We start from the raw sequence: 20,083 nt of genomic DNA, 5'->3' as shown, positions 1-20,083 counted from the left end.
TTACACTTTTTTCTGTGTTACTTAACAGAGGATTATGAAGGATGTCATAAAAGTTACGGAGTCATGCTCATTTGGGAACTACAGGGCATAGGGATGGGGAAAATTGAGGGGCATAGGGTGAAAGAATTGTTTATTCAACCTTCATCATCATTTGTATCTAACTATGTTAGAGGTAAATACTACATTAATTAATAAATTTATAGTTTATATATCACATTAAAAAATTTTTAAATTTAAATATCATATTGAATATTTCACTCAAGAACCATTCATAATATTAATCATTTTTTAAATTGACAAATAATATATATATATATATATATATATGGAAGTGACAATTCATTACAGCTCAAACCCTTTCTGAAAGTGATGAGCAAACCTCTCATTTTTTCCTCTTGGTTTATGTCTTACAACATGAAACCCGAGTATAATGGTTCCAACGAGCATCTCCTGTGGCATTAGGCTCCATAAGAATGCAACATACTGCAACAATGTCACCCCAAACTCAATTGAGAGAGCTCTTCCTTGGATCTGTCGGATCCACTAGCTGTCCTTTCCAAATCAATCACTTCGCCTAGTCCATTTTTCCCCATGGAAGTGGTCTTGAGTAGGATAAGCTAAGCCGGAAGAGACACGGAAAGAAAAGATGTAGGATCACGGCTAAATCACCCTTTTACTTCGAGGGGAAAAAGGTCTGATGAATGGCGCATAAACTTTTCAGCAAAGAGGAGAAGCACTTTCAATTGGGTAATTCAGCATGTCATGTTAGCCTTTCTGTACTAGGAGATGAGGACTTAGCGTCCAAAGCACGAAGCAAAGACTGGGTGGCTACAAACTTATCTCTGAGCATGACATTGTAGTCATATAAACGTTGAAAATTCTTCTGTATGTCGGACAACTCAATCTCCGAACCAGACTTCAATTCTGCATTGAGTAAAGGGCAGGATTATAAAGAGCAACTTAACATAAAATATGTAGGTTAATCCAATCCCTATCAAGGAGTTTGAAGGAGAACACCATTTCCAAGAAGATTACTTATAAGATAAAAGTGCAATAACAATGGCGTCAACCCTGACAGTTTTAACATTTGTATTTCTAAATGGTACCTTTCAGCTGGCTGTTTTCAGCTATAAGAAGTCACCTTTATGTATTAGTTATCATTTAATCAACAAATCACAATGCCAACATGCACAGAGCCGCAGACCGGCAATGAAGTTTATGTTTGTTGTTGATAAGCCAATGTTCTCTTGTGACTTAACCAACGAAAAGCCAAAAGGAAAACTTGAAGACTAATAGCAAATTCATAGTCACAATGTTAGCCCTATGAGCTGGCATTCCAAAAGGAAGCAAAGGTAAACTCTCCCGGTTACAATTATTAGTTCTAGAACCAATTTATGCCTTTCTAATGAAAAGCCCCTCTGACCATACTCTTAGGTAAACACAAAACCCCCTAACCACAAAGGCATAATCAATGCAATTAAGGGTCTAACAATCTTAATTGTTGGCCAAAATAAAAATCTTACTTTAAACATCCTGTCCCTGCTTACAAATTCTCACTAATTAGTCCTTGAGGTATTTGGGAATGGCATATTTATGGGAAGAACTATTAATATATTAAGGTCAGAGATGAATGGTCTCATCAAAATCATGCCTCAAATGTCAAACAAAGACAGGATGTTGTTCAGGATACCATACTATAAAGCCTGCTAAAGTTCATTGAAATTCTCAAATAGGAGAAAGAAAGTAGAAGATTGGCTCTGCTTACAGGAGGATCTTTGGATAACAGAAGAATATGCATATTTAGAATGGGATAGCAATAAGTACAATTCTAAGGATCGTGTCTCATTTTGGACTCAAGATCCATCAAGTAATAAAAGTGAAGTAATTCAAAAAGCACCCTCCACCCTTCTGCATATATTTAAGTACAATTCTAATTATGACTTGAAAATCACAAATTTGATTTTTTTTTTATCACCAAAAATTGTAATGATCATTGATTGAATAAACTGAAGACATGATTTAGGGGATGAGGAAAAAAAACAGATATCTGCAGCACCAATTAACTTCAACGGTGCCTTTTTGTGCGAAATATGATAATAATAATAATAATACTAATAAGACTACAAACTAGTTCTTACCTAGTGGTGGTGGCAGGGGAATTATATCATCACCAAGAGTAAATACTTGATGCTGGACAGCATTTGCATCATTTGAACCATCACAATGTTTTCTCTTGTCTTTTGGAGATCCAGGTATCTCATGTTTGATGGCCTGCAGATAACATATATGGAAATGTTTGGATTTAGAAACTTTGCAAAATACTTGGAAATCCAGGTATCGCTCTTGTTATAAAAAATCAAAGAACAATAACATACAGGTTCACTTCTTGAATAAAACCTCCCTTCAGGGCTTGATATAGATCCTGCCATGCAAGATTTTACTTCTCCAGTATGTTTCATTTCTAGAGTGGCATTCTACAATATGCAGAATTAAAGTAATTAAAATTATCGAGCCACTTTCGTAGGATAAGTTGAAGAGATTGAAACAGCAAGAAAGAAAGAACGAAAAGAATATTTCATTTTTGTTAACTAATTTAATGAAAGAAGAAAAGGTGAAATTAAGTAGACAGTGGAAAAGAAATTGATAAAGCCTACCTTTTCACTAGGTAAGCTGACTTGCTTGCTAAAACTTATGTCCATATTATTTAGCTCCCTTCGTTTCCTCGATGACCCACCTCCACGAATTGATCCATTACCATGGGCCAATGGAATCATGAAACGACCACAGCCTGATTCCTCTTTAGGGTGGTTATCAGCATTCAATGTGCTGCAACCCCATTTGTACATGACATATTTTCTCAACTGGTTAAGAAAAGCACATTAAGTCAGCTCAATTAAACTAAGAACTAAATCAGAGAGAAAGAGTCGACAGATTAAAAGAATATAGGGTACATGTTCCTATGAGAAAGAAATTACTTTATCCCAGCGCTCTTGAGCTTTTCTTCTATTTCTAATCTTCCGTAAAATGCTATCTTCATTGCGGAGACTTTTTATTCTGTACTCACACTACAAACCAAGCAGGTTAGGAATATTGACTTCATTGGATTAAAAAGATTTTTTTTTTTTTTTTAAAATCTGAAAAAAGACTAATGAAAGAACTAAAAACTTAGGGACTGTTTCAAGCAAACAAAATTTCTTACCATACTGGAATTAATTTAAGAACCTAATGATGCTTTTCTGGCAGGAAAAACTGTAACTAGACAATTGCTCATGTGGTTTCTATGTTCTAGATAATTTCTTTTCTGTCATCATGATGTTCAAATATTGAGAAAGCGAGTTTAGCTGAAAGCTAGAGTAGATCTTATCAGACATCTATGTTTCCCAAGAAAAAATAAAGAACAAGAAACATGCCCTCTTTCTCCTTTCTTAAAAGCCGGGAAGGAAGCAAGACAAGGAACCCAGCTATATCATTAACTACTTTGAAAACTGGCTACAAACTCTATGCTAAAGTACAACATCAGGCATATGCCAAACCATAATGTGGGGAACTCAGGTGACCAAGTGGTATGGAGAAACAAGAGCAGATAAAATGGGAAGTTGCACTAATTTGACAAGTAGCTATGAAATGGCCAAAAACTTGTAATTATTTTAACGTGGTTATGTAACAGACAATAACTCATAATTATTAATTTAGAACAGAAAAGCTTCAACCCTTAAGCTGCAAACAATTCAAAAGTGAGCAAACAAACCACTCATTTTGGAATGTGAATGCTAACTCAAATGTGCAATCCTAGATTTTGACCGTCAATTGTTGTGGGTTGGATTTGGTCTTGTGGAACCGGTTTTCTAGGGTTTATAATGCTTCAAGTCTGATTAGCGGTCTAGATTTCAATTTTAAGGGCTGAAAATAATAATAATAAGGAAAAGGTAAAGTTAATACTAGGCTTCACTCCTGGTTTTGTTGCTCGAAAGTATCACCGTTCCCCCCATTCCCTCCTCTAAAAAATGGCTTTATTTTTATTGCATATAATCAGAAAAGCACAAACAAACAGAGGAATAGGATCACATCCATTTATTTTGAATACCTACAACTTGTATAAAATTGTCACACTTTCACATAAAACGACCTAAATGATCAAAACACAATTGTGCAGCCTACACCTAGAAAAGTAGAACAAACCAAAATAGGCTAACCACTAAAATTAAAGAAAAACTGAATAAATGCATCCTTCTTTCATCCAAAAAAAAAAGGTAAAAATAAAACTTAACAGTACCAGTTCCAGACAATATAAGGTCCTTGATCATCTATACTTGAATCTTTATAATTTATCAAGAAACCAAGAGTGAAGGTAGAAAGCAAGAACAAAATGATAAATTCAAGAGGGTCAGGAATTACTTGCACCAAGAGATAGAGAAATATCCCTATACTAATGCAATATAGCCCACCAAGATCAGCAAGGAAGCCCACTGCAAGTTGAGCAAAATAATACTGTATTAATATATCACTTCAATTAATCCTGCAGAATAATGCAATACATAGAACAGAAACCAACATTAGACCACATGCTTTCAAATTATATAGAAGCAATTGCTTTGTTAGCTTTGGCACCTGATGAAGTCTAATTCGACAAATGCAAAATTTTCTTGCCCAAAATCTTTTATTATTCTCATCTAAGAACTGAAACAAGGAAGCCAACTTTAAAGGAAAAGAAAGACCAAAGAATTTTGCTCAATTAACAACAAAACAAGGCCCTAAAAGGTAGACAAATGTAAAAGAATAAGATAAAAAATTATGCATCTGATTAAGATAATTAGTAATGAAGTATGTCCCTCCATCAAAGTGGAACAATACACAGTAATTCCATTGAACAAAACTTTCCAGATCCTCATAGGTCATAAAGTCTTATCATGCTCCCTGGAACCGAAGGATTCTCCAAGAGTAAAGAATATGCATCATTCAGAAAGAGGTAACTAACTTATCATGGATTCCTTACTACAGTTCACAGAAATATCTGAAATCTATAAACATGGACTTGAATTTGAAAAATTCTTTTTCTAAAAGTTATCAGCAGTAGCATGGAATTCTTTTCAAAAACTACAATGGGATAAAGATATGAATAACCAGAGTAAGATTCCAAGGTGCAAGGAATTGCCACATATTGAACCTAGTAAGTTTCAAACTCGTGACAAAGAAATGTCCACAAACCATCGTCAACCTATCAAAACAACTGCATTTCCTTTCAAATATTGGTCTTTCCAGAACAAACCTTTAGAGGAAACAAGATTGACCATGCACAAAGAACTGAAAAAACTAGAACAATACAAATGATTGAGCTCGCCTTGCTAACAGATTACTTTACAATTTACAAATCAAAGAGTAAGGCAAGGCAACCCCATCCTTGACTGGAATAAAGAGTGACTGAAAAAGGAACAAAGCATGTGAAAGCCTTAATTAGAAACCAATTCAATCAAAGTACAACCTTATAGTAATAGCGCCCATCAAGGACTCTGTCCAGTAAGCCAAGTTGGTAAAATAATTAAAGAAATAACAGAGCTATCAGAGACTGTCACCTAAAATAGTCTACAACCCTCCCAAATATCAAACACATTTAAGTTTCCAAAGCATTTTATTTCAGGAGGTTGGTTGTCATAAAATTCTGCCTAGAAAGAATTCACTTAACAAAGTAAGAGACGTTCAACATACTCCAAGACATGACCATATGAGATGCCAAGAAATTGAACAGTTGAAATTATAATGACAAAAATGACTATCATAATATAGTGTCAAATCTCAATCTTTGATGATTAAGCTGATAAAAAAAGAAACTTCGAAACAAATTTGCAGTTCACTCGAAGAATACCATCTTGGATGGAATCTATATGATCCATAAATTTGAAAGAAATTATTTCAGAATAAAACAGATTTTCCTGGAATATGGTGGCAAGCATGACAAAGATACTAGTAACCTATGTTCACAAGAACACATAGCTAATCAATATTATCTACAAGAAATTGCTAGGAGATATTGTAACAATTACAACTATAGACAGCTGAAGGCAAGCAGAAGGACTAAACAATCATTAAAAGAAAAAGGAAAACAAAAAACAAAGGCAACAATACGCAGTAAACTCCATAAAGAGCCGCAGCTGTAGGCAGTTGAAAAGTTGGTTATTATGGAAATCTATCATGCAGTAAATGAACCAACTTGTTAAGGAGCAAAGATCCCAAATAGGGATGTATCTTCAGCAAGAGCTTTAAGAATGGAACATCTTGATTGATATTCCACTTTTGATTCCAGCAGTATTTATTACCAGATGGTTTCAAGTTTATAAATATGTTTCCAAATTTCCATTAAGGATACCGTGCATTGAATGCCATGGATGTCTAGGGGATATCATAAAGTTATCTGGTAGCAGATGATGAAATTGGGGAAAGACTGAATCACAAATAAACAGGCAAAGCAAATTACTCACCAGCACCTATTAGATTTTTATTTTCAATCTCAACGATGTAGGAAGAAAGATAGTTAACATTTAATGTGGTGTTGATTTGTCCATCATTAGTGCTCTCAAGAGATGCCCGGAGCTGAGAGGTCTCACGCAAAATTGACCCCGGTACAAATTCATGAAAGAGAGGTTGGATTAGCCTCAGATCATTTGCACTGCGATATACGCGTGGAAATAAATTGAATATCAATATGTTTGTGTCCACCCCTCTGAATGTAACTGGGCTGTTATCAAAATTACTTCCATTCTTCAGTGTTCCACTAACAAAACTCACATGGCCTCTCCTAGTATGATCTTTTGCAGTTACATTGAACTGAAAACCTACAGCACTTGCAGGACTGTTTGGAAGATCAACAAACTGCCATGAAATGGACATATAATCTTGACTGAGTTGGCAATTGCTGCACTTGAGAGTTATGGTTGGTCCCAAGCTTGTGTTGTGACATGAAAAATTTAGAAAATTTGAAATAGGAAAAACTTTGCCATTGATGAAGCCAGAACTTCCGGTAAGTATGGTAGTAGGACGTCGCAAGTTTGTGCAGCTCATACTAGAAACAGTGGTCATATTAAATTCCATGTCATTCCTGAAGGAGGCTAGGTCAGGTGCATTTGTTGCTTTCACATTATGCACTTCAATGGTTCTCTTTGCTATGATTTGGTAAAGCAACCTAAGAAAAATCATGGAGGGGGGAGGGTAATGAGTCAATGTGCGTTCATATGTCAAAAGGGCTTAATAAAACATCCATAAGAATTTGAAAATCAAATGTTTGCATCAAGAAATTCAAATGCTAGTCACAAAAGGAAGTTATCCTCACTCACGCAGCAAACAACCCAGTGAAAAGTATCCAGCTTGCAATCGAGAAAGTTCCACCGAGTTCTGTTTTCCGTTTCACAACCAACTTCTGATCATCCTAAATAAAAGATGATACAAATTAACGCATTACCATGTTTATACATCAAGAAAGTATACAAAATTTCATTCATTATGAAATAACATGTTAACAGATGTTAACAGACTTTTATTCTAGTTTCAGAAATCAGAATCATTCCTTAATAATATTCAAATTTGTCTTATACCACTGCCATATACATTAGACACGGGCAACAATGCTGTCTTTCAACCTTCCTAAGTAAGACCCAAAATGACCAATTTCAACAATAACACACCCAGTTCCAAGTACGCAAAAATTAAATACTTTCCAATAAAACACATTAATGAGGACTTCTTAATTAGCTAATAGAAACCAATCCCTAGATCACCTCAAAACAATCTAAATCACAACCAACTTACAAGATTGAGCACCGCTATGTCACGCATATATATACTTGTTAACTACAAAAGAAAAATCCCACTTACCAAGGACACATCTAGGGGTGTAAACGAGCCGAGCTGAGTCGAATAATGAGAAGTTCGAGCTCGAGCTTGACTCACAATTCGGGACTCGATACTCGACTCAAGCTCGATCGAATTTTATTTTTCAAGCTCGAACTCAATTCGTGATCGAATTCGAGCTACTCGAGCTCGCTCGATTAAGCTCGATTAATATGTAAAAATAAGCTTGATTCGTATACTCGACAAAAGTTCAATTATTCATGCTCGAACTCGAACTTGAAATATTTTATTAATTAAAATAATAAAAATATATTTAAATATAAAAACTCGATTAGACTCGCGAGCTATTCAGGTCATATATAAGAATACTCGAATTCGGCTCGATCGATAAGTCGAGCTACTCGAGCTCGAGCTCGATTCGACAATAATCGAATCAAATTCGAGTTTTTTTCGAATCGAACCCGAGTAGTTTGTGAGTACTAATGTATCATTTACACCCTTAACACATCCAAATTGATTTGGAGCATTGAAAAAAGAAAAAAAAAAAAAAAAACCTTATCGGTTATTGCGACCGACATGAAAAGTTAGAACCTGAAACTTTCAGCTTAGACATCTCAGGTTTCGAATCTTAGAAAGGGAAGGTGTCCTTTTCGTGTTCTAATGCATAAAAAAAAATCATTTCTCAGAGTATACAGAAAGGACTAACCAGCCAATGCCTGGTAGCAAAGCAAACATCCAAGCGACTAATCCACCATCTAATCTTAAACCAAACATTTCTGCCATCACCAAGCTTTGTAAACCTTAAGAAGAAGCAAAACACGAGCCAAGAAAGCAACATTACAAGAGTAGCTTCCAAGAACACAGCTTGAGACTGAGTAAACTTCTTAATTGAATCAAATGAAAAAATGGTCTCAGGGATCGACACCGCATAGTAATCAATCCCAGAATCAGTTTGTATGTCTGAACTTCCGCCATAGGTAGTGCAGCTGTTGGCTGTAAGATTGAGAAAGTGACCAATTTGGCAGGCACAGAGGCTGCCGTTGTATACGATTGAGTTTTGGGGACAACTAGCCATTTTTTAAGCTTCAAATTAGCGTTTTTGGGATTGGTTTTGAACTGGGTTTCCACTAAGATCTTGCGGTTTTCTTCTTCTTTTTTTCCCCTATCGGTCGGCTTCAGCTTGTTATGATATGGTTTTGTATGGGTTGCAAAGGAAAGATTTTCCGACAAAGATTTGGGGTTAAGGATATGGTTGGGACTTGTCTGAAAAGAAAGATGCTAGAAATTGTTAGAGTTTGGGGTTTTGTTTTTCGGTTAAAGAGAATCAAAGTTGGCAGCGAAGAGAGAGAGAAGGTGAGAAGAAAGGAAACGAATATTTGAGAGCTTGTCCATGTGAAAGACAGAATAAGAAACTCTTCCTTTTCTTTTCTTCTTCTTTTTTTTAATATATTTTTAATATTTTCACTTCAATTTTCTTTTAAAAAGGTTTTTTTTTTTCTTTACATTTACCATTTTAAAAAAAAAAGATTTTTTTTTACGAGAATAATGTTGGAAACCCATTAATTTTTAGACCACACGTATGGTATTAAGGACTTTTCTCTTTCCTCACATATTAAAACTTGTCTTCATTTTTTTAGTCAAAATCATATTATAAAATTTTAAGTTTTAATTTTAATTGTTAAAATTATTCTTTTGAATACTAATTTTAATTACATGCATTGATGAAGCTGGGGCCACGAGAAAGTGGGTGACTGTGTTAAAGTGTGAAATCAACGTACGAAATTCATAAATTAGTGGTTGAACGGTTGAGAAGTAGCCAGCATATTCTGCCTTTTTTTTTTTAAGGTAGCTTTCTCTTTTTTTTTTTTGGTTGCTTTTAGAAAGAAACATAAGAAAATCTTGAGAAAAGGGGCGATGAATTTGATTATAAATGATGCTGTAAAGGTTAACTTGCCGCCACCTTTGACGAAAACAATGACGAAGTCAAAAATACAAGTTGCAATAAGGCCAAACGGACAAGAACAATTACCAACGAAATAATAACAATAATGTCAGTACAACGCATTAATTGGTAACCAAAAGAAGCCCCTAGCCATGCCAAACTTTTTGTCAGCAATGTTGAAAAACTATATGAGAATTTATTTCTTTGGAATTTTTTCGCCTTTTGGAGATTAAATGAGAAAGAAGAAACATGTATGGTTTTTGTCAAACAATGTGAAAACACCTAACCACCCAGAATCCTGTTGGCTTAAATGAATTTTTCCAATGAAGAAATAACTCAGAAAAGGTTTTGACTTAAATGAATTTTCCAATGATGAAAAATATCATGAAAATTTTGAAGGAAGTGATTTTGATTTGAATGAGTCTCTAAAAGTTATTGGAATCATATATTCATCTAACGAATTTCTAAAGTTTCTTATAATAAAAATGAAAATAAATGAACAAGTTGATAAAAATTTGGAGCATGAACCTTTGGTTGGTCAATGATTTCTTAGTGAAGAGGAGGCTTTTCTTTTTTTTTTATAAAATTTATACAAAGAGAAGTGGTTTTCAATTAGAAAATTTAAATTGATAATATATATGTATATATATATATATATATATATATATATATGGAGAAACTAAAAGAAGAGATGTTGCCATCATTATGGTAGAGCACTTCGAAGGTTATCGAACTATCAGTGAAAAAAAAAAAAGGGAACTGACAAAATGTGGATGAAAGGTTCATCTAAGGATTTCTTTGAGAAAGTCGCGCTATTAAGAAATTTGTTCTTTAGCAATAATATTTTTTGGAGAAATTTAAATAAATATTATAAAATAATCTTTTTTCGCGGCATAAATGGTTTTATGTTACAATCAGTTAGTAAAAATACATATTGAAGCAAAAATATATTCAAAATTGTTGCTAATGCAACATTACTATTTGTAACACTTATTAACAATTTGCGTCATATTTTTTTAACATAAAAAGGCTTTATACTGCGATAGACATTGCAAATGAACTCTTTTTGGCTACAAAAGTATGCATAGAAGTAGTAGCAAATACTTTTGTAGCAAAACTATTTGCAACATAATATAAAATTTATGTTGCTAAATATTACATTTTTTTTTAGTCTCATTTGATGTTCTTCATTAGAATGGAAGGTAACTAAATTTGTTAATAGCCATAATCCTCCATTATTGTCTTCACAAGTTATATATATATATATATATATATATTTATATCATTGGATTCGTTAGGATTTGGGTGATGACTAATTATAAAGTCAAGTCTTAGGACTAAATGTTTGGGGTATTAGTAACTGAGTTGCTAGTTGTCTCACTTCTAGGAAACTTCATAAACACATGGATAGTTACTGATGATTCATGTCATCTGACCTTTGGTTCCAGAGTAGAAACCGCTTTATCAAACTAGACTTTTTGTGACATAGGAATGTGCAAGGTAAGTTACCAACATATTGGTGCAAGTTTTGTTTTTCCAAAAGCATCTATGAATATGAAAAGCAGCATATATGGGTTAAATGGAAGATTGATTTGCACTGTGTAGTTTGGTCATATTTTTCTTCTGTGATTACAATTTTAAGCATGTACGATGTTTTTTGTTTTCCCTTTTAAAATGTAGACATTGATTTTGTTATTTCCTGACGGGCTTACACTTTGAATTAGTGAACTGAATATACATTTCGAACTGTAGCTGTGCTTGACATCTTTAAGCTGCTAATTCTTCAGTCTAGTTACTTCCTAACATTAAATTGGTGATTTCACTCTAATTCATACAAGGGACCAGAGATTGCATAGAAACAACACTGAACATGCTTTTTATTGTTCCAAATAATAGTGGCTGATGTGAAGTGCGGACAACCAAAGGAACAGGAACATGTGTGAGCCTATTTTGACGGTCAGAAGTAAAAAAAAAAAAAAAAAAACTGCTGTTTTGATTGTTTATATTTTTTTGGTATTATGTTGCTCTTTTCAGCTTCAAGTTCTTATTTCTTGAACACTGCTTTTTTCACCAAGCATTACTTTTAATGGATTTTCATATCTAATTGAAATTCTTGCAGTTTATCTGCTTTTTAGTTGTGTAACAATTCCTTGACAAAAAACATCCTTGATAAATTGAAAGCAATAATGCATGGTAGTATTATAAACTTCACTTAAATAAATTCATCACACATTAAACACAAAATAAAGCAAACCTTAAGATACTAAATATTATAACTTCACTTAGATAAGTTCATTACACATTAAACACAAAATAAAGCAAACCTTAAGATACTAAGCACCTAATCATCATAACCAGCAATCCTGTCCATGATCTTGGCCACCACATCTTTGGACTCCTTCAACAGTTTGATGCTCTTTTTCAGCTTCTCTCGCTTTCCAGAAATTGCAGGAGATTCCACCAACATCCTTTCAATTCCACGTCCATCTGGCTCCATCATCTCATTCACAATCTCCTCAATGTCATTATTCACAAGATTATGAACAGAATACTGCAAATGCAATGCCATGGAATCAACCAACCTTTTCAGAACAATCTTCCAGTATGCAGTCATTCTCATCTTCAGGTCGAATGCTTGCTGCATAACATTGGGATGCTGCCTGAGATGCTCAACTTCAATATCCCCAAAACCTTCAAGACTCACCCTAGGAGTCCCGTACGACTTGTTTAGAATAGAATTTACATTCCTGATGAAATTTTCTTGTTGAGTCATGAGCTTAGTCCACTCCGACATGTAATCAGGATTACAAGTATAATCCGTTAGCTTCTCCATCTGCACGATCTCCTTAACCCTGTTGATGGACTGCTCTCTCATCTTTTCAACGAGATTATGAGCTGCTCTCTTTGTAGATCCTTTAAGCTGGTAATATATTTCAGAGTGGCGCGTCAAAACAGAGGTCACAACTTTATCTATGTAGTTCCAAATATTTTGAGCAAATTCAATGGGCATAATGGAAATGTGATCAACTTTTTTCTGCAGGATACGAAGGAATGCATTGCGAGGAAGGAAATTTGGTAGTCCAATTCCTTTAGCATCTTCCAAAACCTTGATCTCCTCTACTAAAAAGTCTTTTGTCGGTTCAGTTTCCTCAGAGTTGTGAAGCTCAATAGAGAACTCGTTGAGCATTTCAACCAAACGAGCAGTACCATGCTTGGTACGATCATCAGGGTATTCATCAAATTCCCCTCTCAAAAGAAGTTTCCTGAGGGATTCTTTGGCTGCTCCAATGATCCTCATAAAAGCTGTCAGGGCATCTGCAACAGAGGTCAAAACCTTGGGCATTTTTTCCAGCTCTGAAACATTTGCATTCAGCTTGTCAGTAATGGTTTTCACCATCACAGGTAAGCACCTTGCAATAATTCTTTCCTGAATTTCAACAAGTTTTTGGGCCAACACTGGAACACCTACAATTGATTTATCAATCCTAGACAGATGTGGATCAGTCTGGAACAATCTAGCCTCTTCCCTCCTTGCTTCTTCATATGATTCATCACCAATACGATTCCTAACACAAACATAACCAAGTCCTATATTAACATCATCAGCACTCACCTTCTCAAGAAGCTCCTCAGGGGCCCTATCAGCCTTGGTAACCACAGCAATAGTTCTCTCACCGGTCTTGTCCACTATCTGTGACATTCTAATGGATTCACAGGTGGAAAAATCCACAGTTGCAGACAAAACATTGAGGATAATGCTTTCCTCGGGTGTAATGTACTCCATGATAGTATCTCTGATCTGCTCATAGATATTTTCAGGCTGTCCGTGAACAGGCACTCTAGTTATTCCAGGCAGATCAACCATGGTAAGATCCGGAACCCCAGCCTTTTTCACCACTAAAGTAAGTGGGGTGTTGGATATGCCCTTACCATTGCCTGCAATCTCATCAGTTGCAAGATTTATGGCTGCTGCGATGTGGGATTCCTCTACAGGAACTTGCTTGCCACTGTATTCCAAGTGAAGCTCTGGCGTTGGACTTCGATGACTTTGCAGCCTCATTATGAGGGGTACTCTAGTACAAATACCCTGACTTCGAGGAAGACTAATACCAGCAAGTGATTCAAGAACACTAGACTTCCCTGATGACTGATCCCCAACTACAACAATTGTGGGGAGTTGTATGCCTTCTTTCATGACGTTTAGTAGCCTGAGCCTGTCAATGGCATCAAGCAAAGGTCGAATTTGGTGATTGTATTCCGAAATAATGGGAGCCTGGACTGTTACTTCTTCTTCTACTTCTTGCACCATGAACGAATCTTGCCTCGTGAGAGACAGTGATCCCAGTAATCGAGGATCATCATAGATGGCCGTTCCGTTGGCTACTGTTAGTACTCCATTGCTCCCTGAAGCAACATCCTCATCATAAAGACTCATTTTTTCCTAAGAGAAGCAGTGAGAAACAAACGTTTGTGAGGATATATGCTTGAGACAAGTGAAAGAAAAGTGAAATGAAGAGGAAGACTCAGCAACAACAACAAGCTTTCACTGAGAGTGAGTAGTTCAGTTGAAAGCTTTAAGTTTTCCAAGTCCTATCCATGCTTTATAAAGAGGTTTTTTTGGTGCTTCGTTGAAGGTTCTTCCATTGTAACGCCCCGATCGAAAGGAGCTTTTTCAAAGGTAATGCTCAAAGCACGATGGCCCCCACAGACGACACTAGAAGTGAAAAAATGAGGGATGAAAATACTAGGAAACGGTGTTTTGTCCCTATTTCACACTTGTTTTTAGTTTCCGAGACCTAAAGGAAGGGTTAGGTTTGGAGCTAGGGCCTGACCTGTTACAGAAACCTAGTACTTCACATTTGTACCTTTTACCTGCTCTCTTAAGAAATCTAGTTGGTTTTTTTTTTTTTTAAATAAAAAATCTATATTGTTAAATATGAAAAGAAAACAAAAAAGATACAAGAAGCAAGCATTTGGCATTTCACGACATGTTGGATTGGTGAGAGTGTATAAATAAAATGTAAATTTAAAAATTTTATTACTTTTGTTTTGGATATTTAAATTCATATTTTAATATAAATTTATAAATAAAATTTGTTATGCCCTCTGAGTAAAAGATAAGTTTAAGAAATATGATACACATAAAGAGAATTGTTTAAGTAAATTTTAAATATCAGGTATATATCATTTATCTTAATAAAAATATTACATGTACAGGACATATAAAAAAGCCACTTAGTAAGAGGTTGGAAAATAATAGTTCATTATTCTTTGCATTTTATCCTACTTTCTATTTTTTTTTTCACTCAAATAGTTAGTCCTTTTTTTTCATTCAAATATTTATGTAAATACAGTAAATATTAAATTTATATATAATTTTTATTAAAATTTTAAATTATATCATTTTTGTATATTCCTTCAGTTTCATTTTATTCTTTTTTTTTTTAATATTCAAATATTATGTTTTATTTTTTAAAATATTTAAAACTTTTATTTTTTATATTTAATATTTTTTAATATATTTTTTTACTTTTTAACATTCAAAATCATAAAATTTTTATTTTTTAAAAAAATTTTAATTTTAATATTAATACATTAAAATGAAAATATTTTTTAAAATTTTGTAAAAATTAATACAAAACAAATCAATTAGGCGAGAGGAAATATTTTTTATAACGTTTTTTTTGTATTGTGTTATAATATTATATTTAAAATTATTATATTTAATAAATTTAAATACAAAATCTATTAATTTATAAATAAATTATAAAATATTACAATCAAATCATAATTATATCATATTAAAAATATGAAGATTTGAGATAAAAATATGAAACTAATAATTCTTTCTTATATTATTCTTTGATGTTTTACAAAGAGAAGTAGATTCGAAATTTCCTGTACCGTCAGGAGTGATGCAAAGTGGTGACATCACGCAGTTTGCCTTTATTTTTTTTCTTCTATAAAAAAGGTTGATTTTCTTAAAAACAAGGACGAAGTTTGGGATTAGTTTGTGGCTCAGGCTCCCACTTACAACGAAATTATTTTTTTAAGGAAATAATAATTTTTACATTATAATAAATGTTTTTTATGAGAACTTCATGATGAAGTTTGTTTTTTTGGGAAAAAAAAAAAACGACTTCAAGACGAAGGAAGTCAATGCTTGCTCACTAAGCACATCTCCATGGTGCATTCCATGAAATTGACAACCACTTTTCCTGATTTCTCCAACCATTGGAGGAAAGAAAGACAAATAACAGATGCTATTCCGTCATCTTTGTTTTTGAACCTTTAAAATTCTATCTATAATTCCAAATATGTTTTTACTAACGATCATTCCTCGTTGGTTCTTCATTTGAGAATATAACTAAGGAGTCAATCACTCAGTACATCTGCATCATGCATTTCATGAAAATGACTGAACAATTTTTCCCAATTTCACCAAACCATTGGAGGAAGGAAAGACAAATAACAGATGCTATTTCATCATCTTTGTTTTTGAACCTTTAAAATTCTAGTTCGAACAATGTTTTTACCAATTTAATTAACGATCATTCCTCGTTGGTTCTTCATTTGAGAATATGTAGTTTGTGAAACGTTTCAACACGTTTATCATTCCACAAATTCTACTACTGTTGATTGAAAATTGTTATTGAAGAATATGATTTGAAAATTATTACGAAAATTATCGTGGAGAAAAGTATGATTCATGATTTTTGAGTTATATATATAAAGCGATAGCTACGCTTCTTCGCGGGATATATATTTTTTATAAACTTAAACTATTTTTTATAAAATATATCTTAAATTAGAAAATATAAAATTTTTTTAAGTTAAAAAATTATTAATATAATTCAATCTCAATTCTTTCAAGATGGAAGAGCACTGAAAACACAAAAATAACAAATTAAGACATGCATGCCATATTCTATATAATGGCAAATAATAGGCTCGGATCTTGGTATTTGCATAAAGTTTAATCTATTTTGTCTGATCATCCTATTCTTTATATTCAGTAATATCTCTTCATTAAAAATCTGAAATTATTTCATAATATGTTACTATAAACATAGACGTTTTATAGTAAGCATATAAACAGGTTTATAATAGAAAATAATAAATAAATTTGCAGAGGATACCTAAGTATTTTTATGTTCCAAAGCAAATGAGCCATGTAATAATTTAAAGGTTACAAAGAAATAGAGTTGATATATAAATTTTAGACCTAACATAGTGTGAAGGCTTTTGGCTTAAACTTTAATAATCAGTTGCTGAAATATATGAGAAAGAATGAAAAAAGCCATCGAAAGATATAATGTGGTACCAGTAGCATCCAACTCCTACTTTAAAGGAGTTAATGATTCAACATGCTAGATCGGATTAAGGTAAAAAAATTTGCTTTTTTCCTTTAAGGTCACACCTTTATTTATATATATACCACATGGTTTTAACATTATTTGAAAGATCTTTAGCTGAAACCCCAAAAAAAAAAAAAAAAAAGATAAAAGATAAAAAAGCAAAGGAGGTGAAATTAACTTGAAAGTAAGATCATGTGTAGATGTCTTGTTGTGATAAAATTGATATGAAAAATGTTTCATAGACCCTCGAAGAAAGACATCATTTTAGTCTCTAAAACATGGTCTTTAAAATTGAATATCAATATCCTCAAACACCGATATATTTCAACAACAAACAGCTTTCATTATTCATATATGTAAATGGTATATTTCAACAGCAAACAATTTCCATTATTTATAGACATCAATGTAAAATCGAATGCATATTTTTTAACAGTAGCTACAATAGTTATTTAAGTTAATATACATTTAAACGTTGATCATTATATTTTTGGAATTTATATCATTACCTAAAGAAAAAAATGGTGATTTATATTTTTGGGATTGATAAACTATATTAATAATTCACCACAACATGGTAATTGAAATCATAAAAAAAAAATAGCATTAGAGACTTTAAAATATCACTACCTAAAGGAAAAAAAAAAAGAAACTTATTTTTATTTTCACTTCACAAAACAATCATTAAGGAACTTAATTAACTTTGATGCAAAATTATGAAACAAAAGATAGTATAAAATAGTAAAAAAAAAAGTTTAGGAAAAATGTTATAAGAACTCTTTATGCATTTTTTATGGGTTTCATTAGAATTGTAAAATTATTTTAGGAAACTTAATTAGATATATCCAATTTCTCTCTCTTACTAAATATTTTCTCTTCTCTAATACTCTTTCAAGAGTTCTTTTAGTATGTAGATATTAAGTTCTTTATTGAGAGCCCTAAACTTAATTTTTAAATATATATATATAAAAAAATTAATTCAAATATTTTTTTCTTATTTTAACCACTCAAATTGACTTTTTCGCAATCCAAAATCTCTAAAACCATCTTTCTTAAAATCTTTTAACAAAACCTTCGATTTACATTCTCTAATTTTCATTGCCTCTTTTTTGTATTTTTTTTTTCGATTATTTGAGAGAAGCTTAGTTTTAAATAACAAAAATCAAATTTATTAAAGCTGAATCCAAGAAAATTTAAAAAATAAAAATATTAAAGAAAAAAAGAAAAAGACATAGAAAAGAAAAATGAATCGAAGAATAAAGCAAAACAATGAGAATAATTGGAGGCTGTGAAAGAATAAAAATTAAACAGCCAACTGCCTTTTTTCACATGCCACACCTTTGGTTGCCCATCATTCTTTGTCTCTTTCCTTCGGTCCTCTTATGCTTTGCCAACTTTTTAATCTTTTCCAGAGTCTTGTAGCTTATTTATTATTTCTTCCTAAAACTTTATCCCATTTTTTTTATTTTAATTAAAGGAGTAAAATAATTATTTTAAAACTCAGACAGATGTCAAAAGAAAACCCTCTAAGGGATTTTTTTTTGAATATATTGTATAGATGCATTTACAGTGATATTATTATTAATTTATATATATTCATAAGGTGAAATTACATTTCAATCCAATAATTTTGATAAATATGATATTATCATTAATATAACATATAAAAATTAAATAAAATTAAATAAATTAGCAAATCTATAATATTAATTTTACAGATGTACGGATGGTCACTAGGACCGTGCGTCCATCCTTTTTTTTTGTTTTGTTTTGCTTTTTCTAAGTGAAACATGTTAATTTTTTTTTTACTTTTTAAATATTTTATGTAAAATTTTTAAATGAGGCCCATTATTTTATGTTTTAGTGAGATCATTTTTTATTTTTTAATTCTATTTTTAATTAACAAATTTTTAAAACGTTAGACCTATTTTTTATTATTTTTTGGACTCACTTTTTCTTTGTTTTTTCTTAAATTTTTTATTTGTCTTTTTTAATTTTGTTATATTTAATATTTTTTTAATTGTTGGAACTTGATACTATTTTTTTTAAAGCAACTTAATTAATAAATAATTTTTTAAATTTCATTTTTTGTGAATGACTGACTCATTTGATATCAAAGAAATGTTACATGTGAAGTCATTTAATTTTTTTTGCTTCTATTTTTAATTTTTTTTCTATTTATAATTTTCTCTTTTTTATTCAATAAATATGTTAAAATTTTTCATTGTTGTGCCATTTAATATTATTATTAAAAATATATTTTTTGCGTTACTTTTTCTCTTTTTATTTGATAATTTTTAAAAATAGATATTAATAGAAATATCAACATCACATCTTGGTTTATTTTTTTTCTTTTTTTTTACGGTTTTTAAAAATTCAAAACGTAAAATTTTCAAAAAATTTTATTATGATATTACGTGCCAACTCAATTTTTTTTTATTTTTTCTTTAACATCAATTTTTTACTTTTTCTTTATTTAATTCTTTTTTAATTGGATCTATTTAAAAAAATAATATATACGTCCTATTTCATATTTTTTAATTAGATAATCGATAACAAATGTAATATGTAAATTAATTTTTTAAGAAAAATATTAATGAAACTATGGATAATAAAAAAAACTTATATTTAATGGATTTCAATTCATTCGGATAAAATAAGTGCTTTTTTTTTTGGATTGAATCAAGGTTTTTTCATCCAAAATCAAGGTCAGATAGAAGACGAGTATATGGTGTTCTATGTTGCCTTGATTATATATATTAAATTATATTTTTATATTAAATTTTATATTTATATATGTATTATATTAATAAAATTATTATTTAATATCTTAATTTAATAAAAATACTATATTTATACATAATGAAGATGTAACCGATTTATATATTATATAAATTAGACTCATTTTAACTTTGTCTAATTCTCATTTGAGGTCTCAACGTGT

At 31.8% G+C, this 20,083-nt stretch overlaps 2 protein-coding genes across 3 annotated transcripts; both read right to left on the bottom strand.

The window, feature by feature from the left end:
* Nucleotides 1-272: 272 nt before the first annotated feature.
* Nucleotides 273-9,249, bottom strand: LOC111277721 (uncharacterized). 2 transcript variants are annotated; one of them, XM_089763699.1, is made up of 9 exons: nucleotides 8,546-9,249; nucleotides 7,326-7,417; nucleotides 6,474-7,174; nucleotides 4,396-4,466; nucleotides 2,976-3,065; nucleotides 2,655-2,861; nucleotides 2,376-2,474; nucleotides 2,139-2,271; nucleotides 273-924 (listed from the first exon to the last, which is right to left on the bottom strand). In XM_089763699.1, exons 1-9 carry the CDS (start codon nucleotides 8,912-8,914, stop codon nucleotides 761-763), a joined length of 1,926 nt encoding a protein of 641 aa, XP_089619825.1. In that variant the 5' UTR covers nucleotides 8,915-9,249; the 3' UTR covers nucleotides 273-760. The 2 variants fall into 2 exon arrangements, with proteins under 2 accessions (XP_089619825.1, XP_089619826.1); XM_089763700.1 differs by lacking the exon at nucleotides 2,976-3,065.
* A 2,776-nt stretch (nucleotides 9,250-12,025) lies between these two features.
* Nucleotides 12,026-14,366, bottom strand: LOC111277720 (dynamin-related protein 4C-like). Its single transcript, XM_022864134.2, has one exon. It carries the CDS (start codon nucleotides 14,214-14,216, stop codon nucleotides 12,123-12,125), a length of 2,094 nt encoding a protein of 697 aa, XP_022719869.1. The 5' UTR covers nucleotides 14,217-14,366; the 3' UTR covers nucleotides 12,026-12,122.
* Between the last annotated feature and the right edge of the window lie 5,717 nt (nucleotides 14,367-20,083).

This window comes from Durio zibethinus, chromosome 7, assembly GCF_047325235.1.
Source record: "Durio zibethinus cultivar Kanyao isolate XHJ-2024 chromosome 7, ASM4732523v1, whole genome shotgun sequence".
NCBI classification, from domain to species: Eukaryota; Viridiplantae; Streptophyta; class Magnoliopsida; order Malvales; family Malvaceae; genus Durio; species Durio zibethinus.
Note: the sequence above shows the minus strand (reverse complement) of the source record. Positions and strands in the feature narration are given on the sequence as shown.